This window comes from Filicampus tigris, chromosome 3 (assembly GCF_054856515.1).
Source record: "Filicampus tigris isolate MCC_2025a chromosome 3, RoL_Ftig_1.0, whole genome shotgun sequence".
In the NCBI taxonomy this organism is placed as follows: Eukaryota; Metazoa; Chordata; class Actinopteri; order Syngnathiformes; family Syngnathidae; genus Filicampus; species Filicampus tigris.
Genome location: NC_141219.1, coordinates 15,587,067 through 15,605,366, shown reverse-complemented (window position 1 = coordinate 15,605,366; position 18,300 = coordinate 15,587,067). Strand labels below are relative to the sequence as shown.

Genomic DNA, 18,300 nt, shown 5'->3' with positions numbered 1-18,300 from the left:
TGAACCCCCTCAGAGATGTGAACCATGCCGCATTGTCATTCTAGGATCAATTTCACATTGTTCGACTGGCAAACCACCGTAGTTCAGAGGATCAGCTGAAAAGAATGTATTTTTATAGACCCATCATCTCATATTTCAATGGATGCTGTGGGAGGAAAGCTTGTTTAGCTTTTTTTTTTTTTTTTTGACCCCTCGTCCCTCCATCCCAGAGGCGTGATGGGGCGAGTAGAGGGATCAATGAACTCGTTTGTTCTCTTGCTCTGATCCGTGCTGAGGGGCATTCAAACATTCAGCTTGTCACACAGCATTTCACGTGATGCTGTCCAGACTGACCGGCAGCATATGCTGGCCCTCTGATTCTGAGCTGAATGAAAAAAAAGAAAATCACAATTGGGTACAGTTGGCAGATTTGAGAGCTGAAGTAACTGTTCTGTTTATTGTGTAATTGTACAATCTGGGAACATTTTTCTTGATCAATCAGGGAAAGAAAGAGACTCCCTAGTCTCCCCTTGTATTTTAATTCTTCTTTTTATGGCTTCTATTAGTCCAACTTAGCAGGAACACTTTGGAGAAGACATACAGTACATTTATTAAATAAAACCAGAAACTGCGTTTGCCACCTTTTTGCATTCCTGTGAAATATAATATGCAGTATTAAAGCCCTGAATTGATGGATATATTTTCTTCTCTCTCCTTCCCTTTAGTGATGGTGAAACAGGAGCACCGGGATGAGCTGGACCATCCCGCTGTACCTGCCATGTCCATGCCCCTAACACACGCTGCCAGTCTGGTGCGCCCTCAGCTGCCTTCCCCCGATCAGGGCCACCCATCGGATAACCTTCTGTCCACCTCCCCGCATGGCCTGGCCTCAGGCTCGGGACCCGTCCTGCTGCCCCTGCAGGCTCCCTGCCCTTCCATGGGCTCCCCGTCCTTCCAGCACCTGCCTCACCTCCAGGGTCGCAGTTTGCACCACGCTCCCACCGACTGCCACATGACGTTCCATCCGAGCTCCTCTCCAGTCCCCCTTCCTGCCTCCGCCTCACCCTCGCGGCCTTCCTACCAGCCCCTGCAGCGCAACCAGAGTCACGCTCACAGCCTGTCCTTCAACGGCCAGTCCAGCCTTTCTCCTCAGAGCTATGACAGGATGCCTTTCCAGCAGAGTCCCAGTGCCGCGTCACACCCGCTGGGCATGGGGATGGTGTATTCCTCCTCCCCCTGCTCATCTCCGTCAACGCCTGTGTCGTCAGGCCCCATCGCGGGTTCTCCACAAAGCCACCAACCCCTTCTGGCCCCCTCGTCCCCTCACCTTCACACGCTGGGAGGCTACCACTGCTCCCCGAATCCCACTCAGGTGCCCTCACCTACTGGCCACCCACTCGTGGGGCCCCACTCTTCCCAGCTGCAGCGGGCCATGGGCTACCACCCAGTGAGTCAACGCTCAGCCTCCTGCCCCACGCCGTCCACTGCCCCTCCTCCTCATATGATCCCGTCAGCCCACTCCGGGCCTTCTTCCCCTCAGCTCCACTCACTGCCCTACCAGTCTCCCACTTCCTCTTCGCCAGGTAACAGTCCCTTGGGTCCCTTGCAGCATCCGCATTCAGGACAGCCTTCTCCTCAGGCGGCTAGCCCGGTCATGGCCGGCTTGTCCCCGACTGCTGCGGGGCCTTTGGTGCACCCGCTGAGCCCGCAGGGGCCCTTCACATCGGAGGTTGAGAGGCTGAACATCAAAGAAGAGCCGGAGGATAGGGAGCCCACCTTCCGCTCGTTAGGCCTACAAGACATCACGCTGGATGATGGTAAGATATTCAAATGATATTAATCATACCTCATTAAAGTGGTGTGCACAATCCAATATAGCTAACTCATCAACAAGTTCAGTCTTTGTACAATGCTGTGTACGTCCTCCTTCCCCTTTGTCGCTGCATTTATCATGCGCCAAGGATTAGTACACATTTTCGTTTTTCTACACATCATATGAGAGTAGTCGAGTTCTTTTTCTAGACAATGACGTCATATCAAGATATTAAAAGTTACTTAAAGGGGGAGTTTGCAGTGTTAAAACTGCCTGCAAGATTTCTATGTGGCCTCACTTCTCTAATCCCCCATCGAGTCTCTGACCAAAGCCATGCCCCTCACTTATTTTCACAAGTACAATTCTCAAATATGGCCGTTCAGCATGTCATATGATTATGAAAGTGCATATTTGTGATAAATATATGTGTTGAACGCATATCCAGTTACAATAAACAGCAGCACTGGCAATGCAAGCAAGTTAGCATCAACATTGTAAACACGATGACATTAAACACAGCTGCTACGTTGGTAGCATGATTTATTCCTAATGGAGTGTTAGTCTAACAATAAATGTTATCGGTCTGAAGTTTTCATTTTGGAATGTACAGTCAATTAAAACTCAAAACGAGGTGATAAACATACTTGTCAAGCAGAAATGTTGCTTGCTCGCTTCTGAATCCTCTCAGAGTGCCAGAGGTTCCTTCACTCTGTTTCTGTTTGCTAGCCTTACCCCCAGTTAGCAAATGAGGGATGGGCTTTTTTATTTATTTTTTATTTTTTTCAGATGTTGCTGTTATGTTGTAGTTTTAGTAAAGCTCCTTTAAGACCAAGGTGTCAGGTTTGCGCGAGGCTGCAGGGATGTACCCACGATTGCACAGCAAATAATTGACACCTCATCAGTCTTCTGTCTCTGATTGGTTGTTTTCGTTTGGATGCGAATAGTTGCTTGAAAATCAAACTAGAGGTACCAGAGACCAGAGACAGATGATTTATGACGAAAATACTATCAGGTCATATTGACAGTTTTAATTAATATAACATAAAGAGATTTATTTGAAAATTTCAATTCAAAATTTGATGCTGGAATCATTTCCATTATTTCTAATAGGAATAACATGTTTTAAAATCAATCTTAAAACGGGATTGTGGTTAGCATTTCCGCCTCACAGATTACACATGCAAACATTTTAGGCTAATTGAAGAGTCTAAATCGTCCATATGTGTGAATGATTGTTTGTCTACGTGTGCTCTGCGATTGGCCAGTCACCAGTTTACGGTGGAGCACGCCTCTCGCCCATAACAAAGTCATCTTGGATAGGCTCCAGCTTTAGCAAGACTAATGAGGAAAACTACGATAGAAAATGAATGGATGTTTGATGGTGTTGGATCTACATTTGAGTCATCAGTTCAGTTGTCTTTAAGACTGTACCTCGTACTATTAAGATTTGAAGAGCACGCACATGTAGTTCAGCTGCTTTGCAGGTGAATCTCAGGGACAGTCAACGCCATTCATAACAAGTGCTTGCATAGATTATTGTACACATCCACATCTAAAACAAGATACAGCTTCGGGATTCAATTGCATCATGTGACACGCAAGACAAATCCATAACCCATGATGTAAAACAGCATCAGTTTATTTTCTGTGAGCTAAATCCGAGGTGTTTGATTACAGTGATAGTGTTTCATCTGTCAGTGTTGCCAGAGACTGAGGCAGGACTTTGTATTGGGTACGAAAGAAACACAGGCCTGATAAGAAAAGCATCAGATTAAAGGCCCCAAGTCTATTAGATCTATGGCAGCTATTAGCAGATTAATGACCTCACCAAGAAAGGGGTTATGGTTGTTATTTGTTAGCTTCCCTTTAAATCGAATACAGTAAACCCATTCAGTTGTGGCTTAAATTTGGATACAAGTGGAGAATGAGGAATATAAGCGCAGTTATACACTTGGACTACTGTGTCATGAGTCGTACAGTCCATAGTCCGTGCTAGAATCGAGATGGTATCCATCTATTTCTAATGTCTTGGAAAAAAACCCAAAAACAAGTCGCTCTCTAACTAGCTAATGGACAAAAAAAGATTTTTATTTGAAAATTATCGAATAATCAGGTATTCAGATAAAAACAAAAACATCAAGCTTGGCTAAAGAAGATTTATAAATACAGAAGACAAAAAACATTTTCACTGAATAATAAATGGCTAACTGGTTTTCATTTTTAGATAATCAACATTTTTTACTTATATCTATACCGTGCTCAGTAGAACAATGTTTTCCTCTGCAGAAACATGAGATTTAAACCAAATCTCTCTCCCCATAGATTTTGGTCTATGAGACGAAGTGACATCAAAACAACAGTAGCGATTTTGCCGGGTAAAACAGCACATTTCAGTAAGCCTGGTTTGTTAAAAAAGATCAGTATGGCGACTGTGTCAGTCTGTCACCATCAAAGTGTACACAGTCATTTAAAGAGTCTATAAAACTGGTGGTGAAAAGTAATCCGATGGCTCCCGCCAGCCTATATGGTTCACTTGAGCACTGCTAGCTGCTAACGCTGGAGCCGCTACTAAACGCTGACAACAGGTGCCATACAATACAGTGGCTATGTTTACATGGGCACATTTATACGGATTACGGTAAATGCCTGATCGTAATAAAAACGCTTCATGTACACACCCCATTCTGAATACTCTGACCCGATTAAGCCCATTCCGATCAAGATTTTATTCAGAACGAGAGAGGTAGTTTATGTCGATTGTTAATTCGATTGGTGCGCATGAACACGTAAGTCCTAATCGGATTCATATTTGTAGCGTCCATGAAAACAGGTCATAATTTTAATTCGAACTCTGATCGTATCAAAGAAATTTTGTCCGTGTAAATGTAGCCAGTGTCAGCGACTCAGCGTAATAAGGTTGTTGTTTTTTAGCGCCCTTATTTAGCAATTGAACGTTATTTCAGGACGACTTTGTGTTGTTGGCGTCGGAAGCAACAGTTTGTGATGGCAATATAATTGCCCCAATAAGCGGGTACTCAAGGCAGAAAAAATGACATTGAACATTTTTTTAACCGAGGTACCGGAATTACTCAAGGACTCGTTTCAGCCCTATTTACCTTGATAGCAATATTGAATCATAGTAAATTGAAAATTCACAGATTGTGTGTGTGTTTCTGTGGTTATACGTACAGTAATATCCTGTGTATGTGTACATGTGTGTTTTCACAAGTCTAATTGGGATACTTGAGAGAACATGTTGACTTAACAATTAGCCGTGAAGTCAGTCCAAAGCATGTCACCGCTTTCTTTTTTTTCCCCTGGATTTTTGTTTTATCTGAAGTACATGTCTCCAAACAGCCTCTTATCTGCCACTCAGGAACTTGGCTAGTTCGCATATTCAAATCAGGGTCGTACGGGTGGGGGGTTAATAAATAGCCTGGCAAGGCTGTGTTGAGAGGTGTTACATTGTGTGCTAGCACGGGTCAGCATAATTAGCACAAGGCCACTTGTCAATAAGTCATGTGTGAAAATCCAGTGAAGTTCATCGGGGAGCTGTATTTATGTACGCGCACACTCCACTGTCAAGTAGGCTGTCTGCAGGGTAAAAAAACTCTGATTTTAAATTGAACATGCACATTATATCGCATACAAACCTGTTTTATTTGATGTATTTTTTGTTTCTGACACACTCGCGTACCTTCCCGGCGGTAAAATGACATTCGCAGGCTGTGCTCTTTTCCGAAAAAGTTTGCGAGTGACACAGTTCAGCTGGGAATGTGAGCTCCCCCTTTGAGCCTGTGGCTAAAAATAGCTTTGTGTGCCAGCCCGGCTCTGTAGGCCATGTTTTGAAGTAGCAACATGGAGCCGGGCCCTGCTCTGTATTTTTAAGAGGTCACTGCCTACTCACTAAGTAGACCGTATTCACTCTGTGCCACTGACAGACACAGCATTAGTAAGTGCATCCATTAGCATGATGTATGCCTTGCGAGGCTTTCCGCTGATGAGTCATGACTAAAGGTACATGGTAACAAATATATTAGCCATTAGTTGGCGACGTCACTTTTCAAAGAAACACTACACACATGCATACCAACTGCTTGCTGCTTTTCTAAATGATTTGGTTTGCACTGATTCAAGTTTTCATCCATCCATCCATTCATTATCCAAGCCGCTTATCCTCACGAGAGTCAATGGGGTGCTGGAGCCTATCCCAGCTCACTTCGGGGAGTAGGCAGGGTACACTCTGAATTGGTTGGCAGCCAATCGCGGGGTACACACAGACAAACAACCCTTCACGCTCAAAATCATACCTAGGGACAATTTTGAGTGTTCATTTAACCTACCATGCATGATTTTGAAATGTGGACAGAAACTGGAGTACCTCGAGGAAACCCACGCGAGCACGGGGAGACCATGCAAACTCAACACAGGGAGGCCGGGGCCGGATTTGAACAGACAAGCTTTGCACTGTGAGGCGGACGTGCTCGTCGACCACCGTGTCGCCCTCAAATTTTCATAATAATAATAAAAACACGACCCTTGTGAGAAAGAAAGAAAAAGAACTATTATAGCAATAATACAGTATATCGTCGCTGTCCTGGTATAAAACAATTTTCTCATTTTTAAATAATGTCCACGTTAATGGGATGCCTGTAATGCAGAAACCCCATTCGTGTAAAAAAAAAAAGAAAAAAATGGACATAAGTGTTTTTCACAGGACAGTGGTGATAGTTTGTTATATTTATCAGCAACAGTTAATTTTGGTTTCTATATCGACAATATTCTGCTCATGTCAATAAACTATGCTTTTATAAGATTGGATATATAACAGCAGGTTTAAATCATTTTTGGAAGCTTTTGTTCATATTTAAAAAATAACAACATGAATAGCCTTAAAAATACTATTCAGCAGTCATTTCCAGTTAATAGATACTCATTCCTGAAAAAAAGTCCAGCATTATTCACCCACATTGATGTGAACAATAATGAATAAACCGCTCCACTGTAAAAGCAGCAGTAATAATATCACAGAAGAGCCAAAGTGGATGAGTACAAACATGGAGTGTGTGTAGAAAAACTGCCCTCGTTAGCTAGCAGATGGCCCCTGTGACGCACAGGCTTGTGTGCGTGTGTGTGTGTGTGTGTTTGTGCGTGCGTGTGAGCCAGTGAGACAGACATAGGGAGAGATGGTTCAGTGGCTTTGTTGATAAGAGAAATATTATTTTTAATGTGTGGATGGTCGGAACTCCTTCTTCCATGCAGTTGTCGTATTTAGCATAACAATGGTACCAGAAGGAGTTTTGTTGGGAACATCAACCGATGAATGAATTGATTATCCAAACCCAACCCATCTCTGTTTGTTGCGGTGTTGTGTGTGTGTGTGGGGGTGTGTGTGTGTGCCACACAAAGCCGCAAACACACAGGAGGTAAGGGGACAGACTGACAGACAGATGGGCGGACAACTTTAGCATCCAATCACACAGCAGGGCCGAGCAGCCGAGACGCTCAATCTGGAACTTTCTCTGCATCAGACGTCCAAAACGAAGCGCGGTCGCTCTTTTCCGAAACATGCCGCTTCGTCAGTAGGCACACATAACGAAGTGCAGTGATGCTGGAATGATGCCAAGTGTACAATTGATGAACTCATTGAGTAGATTGGGCCTCCTGTCAACATGAGTTATGCAGTCTTGGTCGGCAAAATGAAACTTGTAATTTCATCATCTACACGGGAATGTATGTGTGGTGCCGGTGTGTGTGTGCGTGCTACTCAGTTGCACAGCTGCCTCCAACTGCTTGTATGCCTTAATAACAGGAGGTCTCCCAGACAATATTGGCACAAATGTATACATTGGAGGTGAACCGTAGACCAAGATAACCCGAAGACCAGATAACCTGTGCCGCTGACATCAACATTAATATACAGTCAACTCCTGTTTATCATGGTGAAAAGAATAATTTTACCCCTCCCACATGCTTTAAGCACATCCATCCATCCATTATCGATACCGCTTATCCTCACAAGGGTCGCGGGGAGTGCTGGAGTGCCTTCGGGCAGTAGGCGGGGGACACCCTGAATCGGTTGCCAGCCAATCACAGGGCACACAGAGACAAACAAACATTTTCACTCACAATCACACCTAGGGGCCGCTACCACCTATAAATATACTTGGTTCTCAAGGACCACCATAATTACCAACATAAAAATACACACAAGCAACAAAAAGTTTGAGGAAAAAAAGTTGTTTTTTATTGAGAAAAATATATTGTATGTTATAAAAACTTAAATGAGAAGAATAGTTTGTTTTCTTTTTTTTTGCTTCAATTCATTGGATACTGCGCTGCTCCTTCTCGTGTACGTGTTGGCCACATGGGGGCAGTACAATTCAAATATATTTTTTTTGCCATAGGTTCTGCGAAAGGCGCCTTATAAATCTAGATGACTATGATCATACAGTGGATGACGCCTCTGTGTACAAATGGAGCCTATTATACCGGTAATTGCATTGAGGGTTTTTCTTTTAAGTATTGATTTTTTTTTTTAGAGGTTCAACAATTAATGAATTAATCGACAACTAATCTGTTAACAAATTAATCGATAATTATTTTTGATAATCAATCAATCTTGTCTGCAATTGGCTGGCAACCAGTTCAGGGTGTACCTCGCCTACTGCTTGGAGACACCTGGGATAGGCTCCAGCACAACCGCGACCTTCGTGAGGGATAAGAAGTTCAGATAATGAATGGATGGAATAAATCTTGTCTCTTTTTTTTTTTGTTAATGTATTGCTGAGGTACTGGATCGGGACTCGGTATCGGCATGTACTTAAAAGCAAAGACTCGGGTGCCAAAAAGGTTATGACACCACGACACCAGTGCTGTTTGTTAGACTGTTGTTTCCATTTTTCATGATTTGTTAGCATTCAGCAAGTGGACAATTGTAAGGAGATGTTTTTGTGGTTGTGACATCAGTCTAATGTTTAGTTTGGCATTAATCTCCAACTTGGAGTCACTGCTGCCAAACAGCGCTGGTCTCTCCCATTTTTGTTCGTCAGTCAAAGCAAATAATTTTCCTGGACGGTGGGTTTTTATTTAAAAAAAAACCCTGAATAATTTGGATCACTCAATCTAGGCACCACTGCAGACTTAGTTACATTAAGTGTGCAACAGTCGAAGCAGTAAAATACGCACGTCAACATACTGTATTTGTTGTCACTTATCAAAGTTAAACTAAACCTTTTTATTTTCATGGTACAGTGGTTAACTTTATGCTCATTCGACAATCTTTGATAGTGGTGACAGTTTGTTCCCGTAATCAACTATGACAATTTCCAATGTTCTTTCAGAGAACATTGAAGAAATCCTAACAAAACTGAATGTGTTTGATGCTCGAGGCTCTTGTGTACACTTTTGGAAAGGACAAACTGTTGACGTCCACAAGATTTAAAAAATACTGGTCAGGCATGCATATTACAGCGCTTTCTGTATGTGTACATCGAATATTTGATTAAAAAAACAAAAAACAGAATCATATTATGAAAACATAATAACAGGACAATTCTATAAAATTGACTTTTTAGCAACATATACCTGCTTCTTCTCTAGCTGCTTCTTTGTGTGCGTGCGTGTAACTCTTTCATTCACTAATAGATTTGTCCAGCATACCTCCTGATTGTCTGGCATTAAAAGAACCTTGGAAACGGGGGGGGGGGGGGGGGGGGGGTGATCGGAGAGAAAAAAAACGTTTCCATCAAATTAAAACCAAATGACAAACATTTGCTGCTTTCTTCCCCTTTGAATGAAGTGGAAATGGACGTCATGTGTCATCTTTCCATACCATGAAGGTCTGACAGAAGTAAATGCTTGGCAGAGGTTGGGAAAATGGTGCCAGTGCTTCCTTCCCTTTCCAGACAGGAGCATGGAAAGCCCTCAATGAGCACGCACATACTAAATTCAAACCATGCTTGTGTTGTTTTTCAAACGCTAATCCCATTGCGGCGACTGGTGTTGCTCGACAGCAGGCTTCAAACCTTTCTCGAGGCCCAAAAGTGACAGCAAGTTGATTTGTGTCTGGAGAAATGTATACAATGTGCAATGTGTATGAGTGTCACATAAATGCTATGCTGCGAATGTGGGAAAATGTGCGCTGATGATTTTTTTTTTTTTTTGTCATCTGGGAAAGATGTCATGTTTGTAAAAGAACATTTAACAGAAGTTATAATTCGTTGCGAGGGGGCAATTGTCACACACTGTTACTTGAATTTCTTGTACAATAGGTACTTAAAGGCTTAAGGAAATCGTTGATCATTTTTACAGTTGTTGGGTAATGCTTCACGGCTAAGTAAAAAAGCACAAACGACAAAGTTGTTCGACAGATTTAAAAGAGGAAACAGTCCAAACATGGTGCAATGAATCACTGTAAAATCCTAAAAATAACATTATTTTTTCTTTCTGCAAATAAAAAAAAAAATAGGCAGATAAATAGGCAATGGATTAGTGTTAGACTACAGCATAATTTGAAATTCCGTCCCCTTCAAAGGAATTGAGGTCCAATGGAAAAATTAACGTGACAACAAAAAATGACTAGGAGGAAAACACACAAAAAATACCTCATCAAAAAGCATGACAAAAGCTGATAAAAAATGTAGCAAAAATTAATAAACCTGTGTTGTAAAGTGTTACAGTAGTATTAGTAAATGGAAGTCTGGATGCTAGTTTTGCAGCAGGAAACTAAGTCCTGATTGAGTGATTGTGATTAGCTAAGTCATGCACAGAAAAGAAAACCCATAGATGATTCACAAAGATGAACAACTTCAAGAAAGCCACTTTGCACAAAGAAATGATGCTGACAAGTAATTGTGTGTCTTTTTCCCAAACAACGTGACGTTGCTGGCTTCTGAATCGACGTCCCGCGTTTGCTAAAGACGTCATTTCAAAGCCTCGCCAAGTGGAAACTCTCTTCAGATATCGCCTTCCTCTTCTTTTTTTTGCGGGCAAATCAAGCTTCTGCCATACACAGCTTTTCCATTGTGGCTGTTCGTTTCCTAAAACCACCGTGCCAGTCCCGAGTTTTTCTTGACAGAAACTTGGCATAGTGGCTTGTGATAGTCAGTTGGTCACTGCACATTGTTGTAAAAAATACATTCAATCCAGCTAATGAAGATTCTCCTTGCAAGTAACTACACGTATACACCTTTCACATGGAGCTGGTTACAGATGTTACTATTGTTATAATGGAGTGTCGTTAAATTTAATTGAAAAAATGTTAAATGGAATACTGGAGAAGAACATGGTTATGTGAAAATGAAGACATTGCTTACTAACAAAGTACTTCAGCCTGATCACTGTAATGTAAAACATGTAGACAGACAAGATAACAGTTAGCCTCAACTCTTTTAGTATGAGCAATCCTTGTTTGTCCCCGTAACTGGTTAAAAAAAAAAAAACATTCGGGTAATCCTGACAGTGATTGTTGGTTTTACACACTGTGCCAGGAGTGTATTACAAGGGCTCAAACACCATCACTTCAGGTTTTTTTTCATTACAGTTAAAGCGGAAGTCAACCCAAACATATTTTTTTCAAGAATATGTTCCCAGCAGGCCCACTAGTTGAAATACGGCATTCTGATTAATTTTGCGTTTGTGGAATATAAGTTAAGCAGCAAAATGCACTCGTTTTTATCCATCTCTGGGGGCGGCCATTTTGTCTTCTGTCGACTGAAAATGACGTCACAACTGCTCACAACGACCAATCACGGCTGACCTCTTTTCTGAATCTGAGCCATGATTGGTCGTTGTGAGCAGTTGTGATGTCATTTTCAGTCGACAGAAGACAAAATGGCCGCCCCCAGAGATGGCTAAAAACGAGTGGATTAACACTTATTCCACAAACACAATATTTATCAGAATGCCCTGTTTCAACTAGTGGGCTTGCATAGAACATATTCTTGAAAAAAATATGTTTGCGTTGACTTCCGCTTTAAAGAAGTTCAAGGCCATCCAGGCTTTAATTTCAGATAAAATAAGACAAAATAGACGTGGTTTTAAGGAGAAGGTCACTTTTGTCTATAGTGGAACCCAGGGGCAGCAAATACAAAGACAAAATCAGAGGCCTTAAGAAGTGTATTGTGTTCTGCTGTGTGCGCAACCCATTGAAAGGGTCACTCGATGTTGCCAACTTAGTTACTTTGTCGCTATATTTAAAGTCAACCCAAAAATGTGACAAAACGGCCGCCCCCTAAGATGGACAAAAACGGGTGGAATTTAATTCATATTCCACAAACACAATATCAGTCAGAGTGACGTTCTGTATATAGTGGGGCTTCATAGAACATATTAGTGGAAAGAACATTTGTGGGTTGACTTCCCCTTTAACGAGTATTCAGACAAATCAAGCGACTCAATTAAAAGATAAAAAACAAAAGAAAAAAAAACGATTACTGTCAAATCTAGTGTGGATTCATGGAAAACCACGCGCCCACTCGTTCCTGCGGTGGAGGAAAAACAAGGAATTAGCCTTGGAGTCCAGCTATTCCTGACTTCAGCCAGCCTGTAACAGAGCTGGAGCTGAGGCCTCAAGCATGAAGGCATAGCAGCTGTATAAAAAGCTGGCAATGACAAAAAGTCCTTAAAAATCTTTTACATATTGAAACTGTTCTTTGAGAAAAGTGTGGCAGTCGCGACACCCTTTGGAATCGGACGTCCACTGTATGCGCTCGTGTCCTTTAGAAGAAATGTCATGCGTCGTCTGCTTTGACCTATGACTCTGCAATGAGTGCGCGGCAAAGGTAACTTAGCGACATTTGACATCTCCAGCAGGCTGTCTTGAATTCAAGACCGAAAAGCCACAAGCGAAAGAGAGATTTGAGTGGAGACTGAAGTCAGTTTCGTTCACAGCTGCCCCACTCTCACATTTACTGGTACAATGCACACAGAGACGCTTCCCCCTCAGCCAGAGGGAGACCCTCTACAAATGACTTGCGGGAGGGGGGGCTCCCTAACTTCAAAAATACTATCAGGCAATTCACACCTACAGTTGAATGACGGTTGCTTGGGCAAAGCCGAGGAAGACTTTAGAACCCTTTCACACTAAACCGGTAATAGACTCAATAAGCACTGGTTCTTCAAAAACAAAAATGTACCCAAACTCTAGTCGTAATCTTATTTGCGGTTTTAAAAGGCACAAGCATATTAGTGGTAGCAGCACTCGACCAATCACGACTCAGCTTCAGAAAAGAGGTCAGCCGTGATTGGTCGTTACCCGAGCCCCGAGAAGTTGTGATGTTATTTTCAGTCGACAGAAGTGACAAAATGGCCGCCCCCCGAGATGGCTCAAAAGGGGTGAATTAATAACTCTTATTCCACAAACGCAATATTTATCAGAATGCCTTGCTTCAACTAGTGGACTTGCATAGAACATCTTGAAAAAAATATGTTTGGGTTGGCTTCCACTTTAAGGTAAAAAAAAAAAAAATTGCTTGAAGCGGGTGAATTTTCTTGAACAAAAACTGCCTGAAAATATGGCAGACAAATAACAAGCATATTTGCCTTTATTTGAGATATTTAATCTTGGTAATATTTGAGTTTTTGTAGATTACAAAGGCTACTTACACCTCGATGAATTGTACAGCATTTAGCGGCAGTCATCAACAGACAAGTGCACATATATTTTTTGGATCCCAGATCACAGCAACTGACTTATTTTTATCCTCGACGGTTAAGAATGTTACTGAAAACATTGTGGAACAAAACATGAGCATCATTTCAAGTGTAATTATTTGCTCGGGAATAGGAACACGCCAACTGGGTTTGCGTTTGACCAAAATCAAGTCGCCTGGCTCAAATGTGTAAATGTCATCGGGTGTGAGGAGAAACATAGTCATGCCGCATTGTTGAAGTGAGGTGAATCATATTTTATTCAAATCGCTTGCTATTGTGTGACCTTTGACTGGTTGCAGTTGAAAAGTGGGCGTTTGTTTCTTCAGACGCCCACGGGACACTGCATGTCTTCCAAATGACCATTTTGACCCTCTTGATATTTGTGTGAACAAAACAAACTCTGCTTTCTTGTAACCCTCTGTCCACTTCGCTTTTTCTTTTGGACATTTTATTTTAAGATGTGCTATTGCAAATGTAATGATACTTCACCAGTGTGGGGAGTTTGGTACGATTTTGTTATTTCCAACTTGAGCTCTGTAAATATATCAATAAGTTTACTCAAATTGTATCTTTTGGCTTAATAGTGGAAACTTTTGCACAATTGAAACTTTTGGAATTTTTACTGGTAGCACTCTGGATTGGTTCAGATCCTATCTGGTAGACAGACTTAAACCTCTGTAGTTCATTTGGTGTTCCACAGGGTTCAATTATTGGTCCTCTGCTTTTCTCTTGTGTTTACTGCTCCTGGGTTGCATTCTAATGGAAAAAAAAAAAACGTTATTATTTGAGGCGTACCATACAGGAGTTCTGACACGGAACAAATTGCTTAAGGGTTGGGTAACTTTGCTACGGAGATCAGCACCAAGAAATAGAAGTGAAATTTTGAGACAGTATGTTATGGAATTTTGACAAAGATTAGTTCTATTTTATTGCTGTTCGTACGTGTACGTGGAGTTATCGTGTTGATCCTTGGTTTCTCAGGGTGCTCTGAAAAGCAATTTGAATATGTAAGCATGAGTAGTTGTGTTTAAGAGTATATGTATCATCGCATACAAGATAAGGTAAAGCAAAGTGCGAGCTTGTGGTTGTGTTGACATGGGGAAGGAAGAGCCTCCTACGCCAACAGGATGATGCGACCCATGGTGGCCATGCACAAAAAGCACACGCGTGCACATGCGCTACGGCGATAACCCGAGGACGCTGCGTTTGTTTTAATGTCGCACATTATTCCATGCACATTTGGTGGCTTTAATAAGGTTCGTGGCCATGCTTATATTCGTGTTGTGGAACGTTTTGCTTCAGCATACAGTCATGATGAATGTCGATTGCTCAATTTAATCACCTGATAGAATCAGGTCAAATTCTATATTTTTAGGATTTGGAAAAAAAAAGAAATTACTGGCACAAATCCGATGTCAAAAGAAATTCTATTAAGAGAAAAAAAATAGATTATATGTACATCATATTTTGGATCAGTTAATATATCTGTAAATACATTTTTTAAACTGACTGAAGAGGACTTATCACTTTGGTATTAAGTTCAAATAATTACATATAATTAAGTATATGCTCAAATTATCATGATTGATATTGAATATAATTATTTAACACAGTTATTGTTGTCTTGTATTTAAGTGTATTGACCTATTTGAGTGTAATTAGACCGTTTAGTTCAAATTATGTCGATCACCTTTACAGTACCTTGAAAGGGTCAGAGACGGGCATCGGTCCTCCGTCCCCGGGTTTCCGTCGTGCATATTCAGTCCACCCACGTGGTCCCAGTCGGTCGGAGTCAGCCAACCGGCGTCGAGAAGGGACTTAACCGATACCGCGTCACGTGCAGGTGCCGCACTCCTGACACGCGTTTGAATAAGGAAACAATGAAAAATAAAAGGGCGTGGTGTACCTTGCGGTCCCACAGACGCAATGACATTTGTCCCACATTCTTTTTATTTCACCGATGCGCGTGTGTGTGTCAGTTGTTTTGTTTGATATTTTTTCTTTGTTTGCCGGCGTGTCTGCTCATGCGGCACCCGCATGTGTCGTGAAGATTACGTTGTCGACGCCGATTGGCTGTCCCCGGCGAGGGACGGGCCGGGACCACGTGGCTCGATTGAATATGCAGGACGGAAACTCGGGGACGGAGGGCCGATGCCCAGCTCTGGAAACGGTATTCATGCCCCTTGAACTTTTTCACTTTTTCTGACTTTACAATCACAAACTTTTTTTTCGATTTTATGTGATAGACCAATACAAAGTAGCACATAATTGTGAAGTGGAACAAAAATGATAAACGATCTTCAAGATTATACATGAATATAAAGCTGAAAAGTGTGGTGTGTATTTGTATTCAGCCCCAATCAATTGCTTTCAGAAATTACCTAATTAATAACTAGAGTCCACCGGTGTGTAATTTACTCTCAGTATAAATAAACCTGTTGGGGGTTTCAAAAGAAGATTCATCTTCCAGAAAGTCAGTGACCGTAAACATAGAAGCCAATTAAATAGTTTAGATGAAAAAAATATTCATGTGGGGCTCAGTCAAAGTCCATCCAATCTGGCTGAGCTTAAGCTATTTTGCAAAGAAGAAGCGGGGGCGGTCGCTGTTGTACATTGGCCAAAAGACTTTCAGACTTTCAGCTGTCATTGCGGGTGAAAGGTGGTCTACAAAGTGTTGACGCATGTGCTCTGAATACAAAAGCATTTTCCAGATTTTTATTTGATTAAGTTAAAACGTGAAAAACAATATCATTTCCAGTCCACTTTGCGATTATTTGCTACTTGTAAACTTGCTTTTTGCATCACTGTGTTGGTCGATCACATAAAATCTCAATAAAAAAAAAAAAGTTTGTGGGGGAAAAAGTTCAAAGGGTATGAATGCTTTTGCAAGGCACTGTATTTCAATAATTATTTGAACATATATCTCATTTAATTGTACCAACTTATTTTAATTTATCATGTACTGGTATATATTATTAGAATTGTGTAGTGAATACCATATCATGTACTTGATTGTATTTGTATTTGCAATATAGTTTGCTCCACCCCCCCCCCTCCAATCATTGCTTAGTGGCTTTGAGAAATGACTTTTCTTCAAATGAGTTGAGGCACGCGTGGTCTTGTTTTGCTGACAACGTGACATCAGCGCCAAAGAAGGCAAAAAGAATGCGTACCAGCCGACAGACAAGCCTGAGTCGTCTTCCCGCACCAAACCAGTCCGTCCGGCCTCGTCGGCACACGGGAGCGAGTTCAACGCTCAACCTATGCGTGCGTGCAAATATGACGTGGGATTTGCAGAAAGCGAGGAAAACGTAGTTCACAAAAGTTCACTTAGCTGATTGGCTGAGAGAAGTCGTGAACTTGTGCTGCACTCATTTCAGGAAACTTTCATTTCACAATATGAAAGAAAATAACAACAACAATCGCACCGCCTGGACTTAATAGTTCAGCAGTCGTACACCGAAATCGGCCTAAAAACATTTGCAACTTTATGACTTTCTTTGTATAAAAAGTTGTATTGTGGTTATTTTTTTTGGTGCCTTTTTGTGTCATTTTATTAGGGGAAAAAGTTTCAAAGTTACTGGAAAGCATTTAGAGACAAAACTCCTAGTATATGAAAAAGTATATATTTTTTTAGAACCAAAGTCTTAAATTATGACTGCAAAAATGCAATCATAATTTAGTTTTGAAAAAAAATCTAATTTTTCTAGCCCGAACGCTCTGCTGTATTACGTTAGATTTGTAGTACTTTTTAAAAATACAACATTTATGCTTTATTTTAACCTCTTCTAATGTGAAATAGTAAAACATGAAATTTGAGCATGCAAATATGAGAAGTAGCAGCTAGTGTGGCATCCCTCTCTTTCCTGGCATGACCCAAGTGTGGTTCTCAATGCTCCTCCCTCTGCTGGTCACCCACTTGTACTGCATGAAGTACAATACCCTGCTACTCACAGGGGGATGTTGCAATTTAAAAAAAAAAATATCGACCCTCTCTGGCTCCTTCTTGTACCTCTCATTTGATTTGCAAGTAACCACCACGCCTGAGGAAAACAACCAATCAGAGAAGATGACGAGGTGTCAATTATTTGCTGTGCACTCACGCTGACCTGCTACCTTGAGTCAGAAAATGTCCGAAAAAAAAAAAAAAAATTGTCTTTCTTTTCCACAGTGAACGAGATCATCGGCCGAGACATGTCGCAGTCCCCCAGTGGCCGTGGCCCCGCCCGAGCGACTCACGGGGCACAGTCGTAGCTAACCGGCCGGACGGCAACCACAGCACCAGGGTACTTCAACTCCCACAATGCAGCACCTGCCAGGACAGCTCAATATACTGTATACACGCATCAAGAGCATCGATGTGGGTGATTTTTTTTTTCCCCACAAAATCACCCTTTTTGAAATGATCAAAGCATTTATGATCCCAGTGAAGAGAAGAAGCTCAACATTCCGCAGGTGTCAAGCACCTGCACATCTCTGGACACCACTCACGCCCCCTGCTGGCAAAACATGTAACTGCCTTACAATTTATTATTATATTATTGTTATTCTTATTATTATTGTTATAGATGCCATAACATGGCAGCAAATCACATTTTCTATTAGACATAGCTATGACCTGGCTAAGGAAGCTCAACCCCACACTTCAACATAGTAGGATGGCGCCAAAGCAATATTTTCATGTTAGACGTAGCTTTGGCCTGAGCACAAAATTATCAAATGGGTTAAAAAAAAGTCATATGCCGAACCGTGAATAAGCGGGGTTCACTGTATTATTTGTTATTATTACTTGTGTAGCAGCGTTGAATGGCAGCAAAGTTCCCTTTCCAACCAAATAAAGTGAAATCTCTGGA

General features: G+C 41.6%; 1 protein-coding gene across 1 annotated transcript in view; it reads left to right on the top strand.

Moving 5' to 3' along the window:
* nfatc3a (nuclear factor of activated T cells 3a) overlaps positions 1-18,300 on the top strand; it is a 62,662-nt gene extending 44,362 nt beyond the window's left edge. The window contains exons 9-10 of the mRNA XM_086025947.1: positions 705-1,796; positions 17,619-18,300. Of these exons, the coding sequence (XP_085882073.1) occupies positions 705-1,796; positions 17,619-17,701 (1,175 nt within the window). The 3' untranslated portion in view covers positions 17,702-18,300. The remainder of the gene's footprint in view (positions 1-704; positions 1,797-17,618) is intronic.